Below are 4731 nucleotides of genomic sequence, written 5' to 3'. Positions count from 1 at the left end.
TTATATATATATTATATATATATATATATTATATAATTAAATATATTTGAATATATTTGAATATATTTGAATTATAAATGATTAATTTTCTAAAACAAATGCAGCGAATAAAAGTTTTTCGAATATACGAGGCCAGTTTATCCACGCGACCAACACGTATCGTAACTTCTTCGACAAAAACAATCGTCTTATCATCTATACAACACTGTACATTATTAATCGAAGTCCTTAAAAGAAACTCGATTATGTTCCGAATATTAGCCGAGTGATCAATGGACATCCCTTTCGGCGCATGAAAATATTTCATACAGTTCAAGTCTAAAAAGAAAATGTTACTTACCATAATTAGCGGACATAACCGATTGGAGCAGTCCATTCGCACCTCGGCCAAAGGCGTTTCCTTCTACTCGATAAGGAAAGTCGCATATATTTATATCTAGCGTTACACATTCAGCCAATTCTTCGAATAAAATAACCGAATTGTTCGATTCATCGATCAGTCGCGCGCCAACGAGAAAAATTTTCGCGTATGTTTCCCGTTTTGATCTCGACGCGATTATCATTCGCACTTTGTCTCCACTCCGTCAGAGTTCGAAGATAAATGTCCTGCCGAATCAAGTGCGGGCAAGATCACAGAAACAACTCTAAGGCTTATTATAGTTGCATCCTATCGCGATACCTCAGTTTATCGCTAAATGCAAGTGGAATCGGGATGTTGGCTAGCGGACTTTCTTGTCTTCTTCGGTTCCTTTGTTGTTAATTCCTGAGATGGTCTGCGCGGACTGCCTAGCGTCACCAAAGCGGACGCCACGGCTAGACCAGCGCTCTGTCCGGCTGGCGTATAAGGCTCGCCGCCAGTCGGCAACCTGACTAGCAGAGACAGAACCGCCGCTCTGTTGCCACAGCAAGGTTCTAGTGCGATCGGACTAGGAGCATTCTGCACAAAAAACTTAGTAAATAGTCAAGTCTTACTCGATTCATGACATTCTAGCAAGATGTAAGCATTCATATAAGAGCAAAAAACTATTCAAATTGCTTGAAAAATATGTAAGAATCTCCTCTGAAAGAAAATTCACTTTTTTTACAATAAAATCATTTAATATTAAATATATGTTTAATCAGAAATACAGGCACAATTAGATATTCATTAAAAATACATACGACATCTAAAAAAGAATCATTCACGTTTACCTTTTTCTTTTTACGACAATTAGTAAAGTCGGCGTCACCGCGTTCTGAATCTGAATTGTCAACATCGCGTCTCTCGATTTCCACTAGAACTTGACTGAATGCTCTGCTAGCCATTTGCTCCATTTCTAAAAAGAGCCTTTGTCTTCGTCGATACATGTCGTATTTTTGCTTGATCTTCCACAGAATGGCAGCCACCAGTAACAGAGCGAGGAAGCACCTGTGCGGTGGCATGTAATCTCTAGTTTACAAGTAAGTACTGCCTGAGGTTCAACATGGCAAAAAAAGTATAAAAATTTGAAAAAATAAAGCGTAAACGATCAATGTTATCTGTTAACGATCGATGTTATCTGTTATCTCTCAAGATTATTTTTCGTGTATTGCACTTATTAGAGATTTAACGCAATTTTAACTCGCTTTATTTTAGATTAAAAATTGCTCCGAAGTCCAAATTATGGTACTCACGTGCAAAATGTAATGAAAAACTGCTGTAAATTCAGTTTGGAGTATTGAGAGAACGAGATCTGGATCCACAATGGCGGTTGAAAGTCATAGACATATACATAAAATGTAGTAAGAGTATTGTTATCTTCGCTGCCGAAATTGTAGTCTGCTTTGCTAAAACGATGCTTGTACATAGTCGTTGTGCAATTTGCGTTGGTCACCAGTTTCACTTCGTCACTATTTACTTTCTTGATGCTGACATTCATCTTGGCAAGCACGGAACATGTGATGGAGAACTCAGCATCAATGTCGGCTTTCGGTGGCGAATTTTTGAAGTTGATTGCTCGATAATGACGATCCTCTTTTTTGCTCAAATTAAACGTAAATTGGTAATCAATAGCCAAATCATCTGAAGCGCAAACATATGAGAGCAATGATAATTTTATTGAAATGAAGATATTAAATTATAAAATGAAATGTATCAATTAACTCACAGAAACAGGACCCTTTATTAATCGTAGGATCTCCATGATAGAGACCAGATACGTCACAACGTTCGCAGTGATCGCCGATAATACCTTTAGTTGTGCAATAACATTTACCCGTCTCGCTCGTACATAGAGTACCTTGATTATTGCAGGAGCAAGCTGTAATAAGAATGAACAAGTTAGTCATTAAAATGTCTTTTTTTCATTTGTAACGATTGGATGATAATGACATTAATAATATGACTATGAATATATAATGATATTAATAATATACATAAAAGAAGATACTACATACGCTGACATGTGGCTCCATTGAGTGGACTACCATAAAAACCGGGGATACACTTGTCACAGTGTGATCCATAAGTCAAGTTTCCACATGGCTGAATGCATTCACTAGTATTTGGAAGACACCTACTATGACCATTACATTGACAAGCTGTGAGAATTAAAAAAATTGAATTAGTAAAAACAGTGATATATGACATAAAAAGAATTAAGATTCAACAAAAAATCTCGCTTACTTGGACATTTTGTGAAGTACCAATGTTCGAGCAAACACGTGTTCGAGCTTTTGCTGCTGGGTCCACGTGCTCCACCAGGCATACACGAACCTTTTCCGGTGTCTGATCCGTCATCGCACCAGCCGCAACCGGGATCTGATCGGCAAGCGGCGCATGACGAATAGAAACTACACCATTCCCTACCAGTTTCTGTGGCACGACACCGAGCGTCTATCGTTGTCCACTCGCGACATTGTCCGTATGGAAAACTGGCCGGATACGCATTCTTGTCTACACATTTGGCCTCGTTTTGACACCAGATACAATCAGATTCTGTGCAATTGCGACATGCCGTGTATTCTGCGCATGGACTGCGGCACGGATCCATCGTTAAACGCTGTGCTTGGATGCTCGTACCGTTCAACACGCTCACCTGTTTCAGAAATTAATAAGACATAATTATCACTTGTTTAATAATTAAATTCACTTATTTAATTATTTACTCGTTATAATTCTTTACAAGCTAAGATTATCACAAGAAATATTATCAATATTAAGTATCACATTTTAATTAAAATATATATTCATAGTTATTTATATGTGGAATATTTCAAAAGAAATTATTTGTAATGAGTATTTCATTATTTGTAATGTTATTTTGTCATCCTGTACAGCCAGTAAAGTGATAAAATATGCTCTCATATGTACCTCCCGAGTTTTTGACTGTGGTTTGCAACGATCGGGTCCATTGGACCACGACCAAATACAACGCGGATTGCTGGAACAAGCATGGCACGTGTGTAATTGCAGACATTCGATGCCAGTGTTCTGATCACAATGCTCTAGTTCTGTGATGGCCGAATTTGGCGAATTTGGATTGTCCCGGCAACTCATATGGAGACAACTCTTACCACACCATACACAATTATACGAGGTTTGCACGCATGTGACGCAGTCGGTAAAGAGTTTACAGAGCTCCGCATGCGACGTCATGCCACGGGGCGGTTTGTCATCCAGGTTACATTTCATATAAATACCATCGTGTTCATCATATTCCTTGTGGTTGAGTACGTGTTGCGGAATCTTTGTGATCTGCAGGCATCGATTATCTCGTTTATGCCACACGCATTTTACGCCTATTCTGGCGTTCAGGCACTGATTCTGATTCGTTAAATGCTCGCAATTGCCGGGGGTATACCTGTGCAATAGCAATATCTCAACATCCACAGATAAATAAGAAACTTTAAAATAAGATAAAATAATGGAACAAGTGTTTAAAACAAAATATATTAATTGGTACCTCAACATGTCAGACAGCATTTCACCATCAAAGCCGCCATAAATATACATCGACTTCTCAAAGACGGTTGCGCTGTGACCATATCGCGGAAGATCGCTCATATCTTTGGGCATGGTGTACTGATGCCATGTATCGCATGTGACATCGTAGCCAAGCGTATCGGCTGAGTAGCATCGCGCGCCGTGCGATTGCTGCGTGTCGTTGTGCATATTACCGCCAAACACCAACATCAGTCCGCTCGTGACAAAGGTAGCTGTATGAAAGAAACGCGCTGATGGCGCCGACGTAAGCAACCGCCATTCACAATAATTAGGATGGTACGAGTACAGCCGACTACTCAAAATATGCGTGCTTTGTGACTCCGACACGTAACCACCATACACATAAATGAGATTCGTGAGGGGATCGTAAGCGGAACTGTGTCCATAGCCACCTCTCACCGGAAAACCACTCGTTTTGACAATCTGCCACTCGCGCGTACCCAAAGAGTACTCCTGGACGGTGTTTAAGTAACCATACTGTGGCGAATAGCCGAATATCACAACCATCTTCTCCTTCTTGCCATGACTCACCCGAGTCGCAGTATGCCCGGCTACCTGTAAAAACAATTTGTTAAAATCAGGGAGAGGATTCAGTTAGGAGTTGAAAAATAAAAATAGTAACATTTTACACGGCGATTTTTGGCGTAATTCAGGCAACTAAAGTGTATCAGAACATTTTCGCGTATTTAATTCTCAAAGACAGAGCTAGCCGACTCTCTCTCTCTCTCTCTCTCTCTCTCTCTCTCCTCCTCCTCCTCTCTCTCTCT

General features: G+C 39.8%; 1 protein-coding gene across 1 annotated transcript in view; it reads right to left on the bottom strand.

Annotated features, from left to right (window-relative positions):
• Nucleotides 1-691: 691 nt before the first annotated feature.
• LOC105618072 (attractin-like protein 1) overlaps nucleotides 692-4731 on the bottom strand; it is a 30138-nt gene continuing 26098 nt past the window's right edge. The window contains exons 2-10 of the mRNA XM_012199614.1: nucleotides 4594-4621; nucleotides 3924-4519; nucleotides 3332-3821; nucleotides 2645-3056; nucleotides 2416-2559; nucleotides 2127-2279; nucleotides 1654-2041; nucleotides 1192-1408; nucleotides 692-937 (exon numbers count right to left, since the gene is read on the bottom strand). Coding sequence (XP_012055004.1) covers nucleotides 692-937; nucleotides 1192-1408; nucleotides 1654-2041; nucleotides 2127-2279; nucleotides 2416-2559; nucleotides 2645-3056; nucleotides 3332-3821; nucleotides 3924-4519; nucleotides 4594-4621 — 2674 coding nt within the window. The remainder of the gene's footprint in view (nucleotides 938-1191; nucleotides 1409-1653; nucleotides 2042-2126; nucleotides 2280-2415; nucleotides 2560-2644; nucleotides 3057-3331; nucleotides 3822-3923; nucleotides 4520-4593; nucleotides 4622-4731) is intronic.

Source organism: Atta cephalotes (assembly GCF_000143395.1).
Source record: "Atta cephalotes unplaced genomic scaffold scaffold00001, whole genome shotgun sequence".
Classification (NCBI taxonomy): Eukaryota; Metazoa; Arthropoda; class Insecta; order Hymenoptera; family Formicidae; genus Atta; species Atta cephalotes.
The sequence above is the reverse complement of the archived record's forward strand: the minus strand, read 5'-3'. Positions and strand labels throughout refer to the sequence as shown.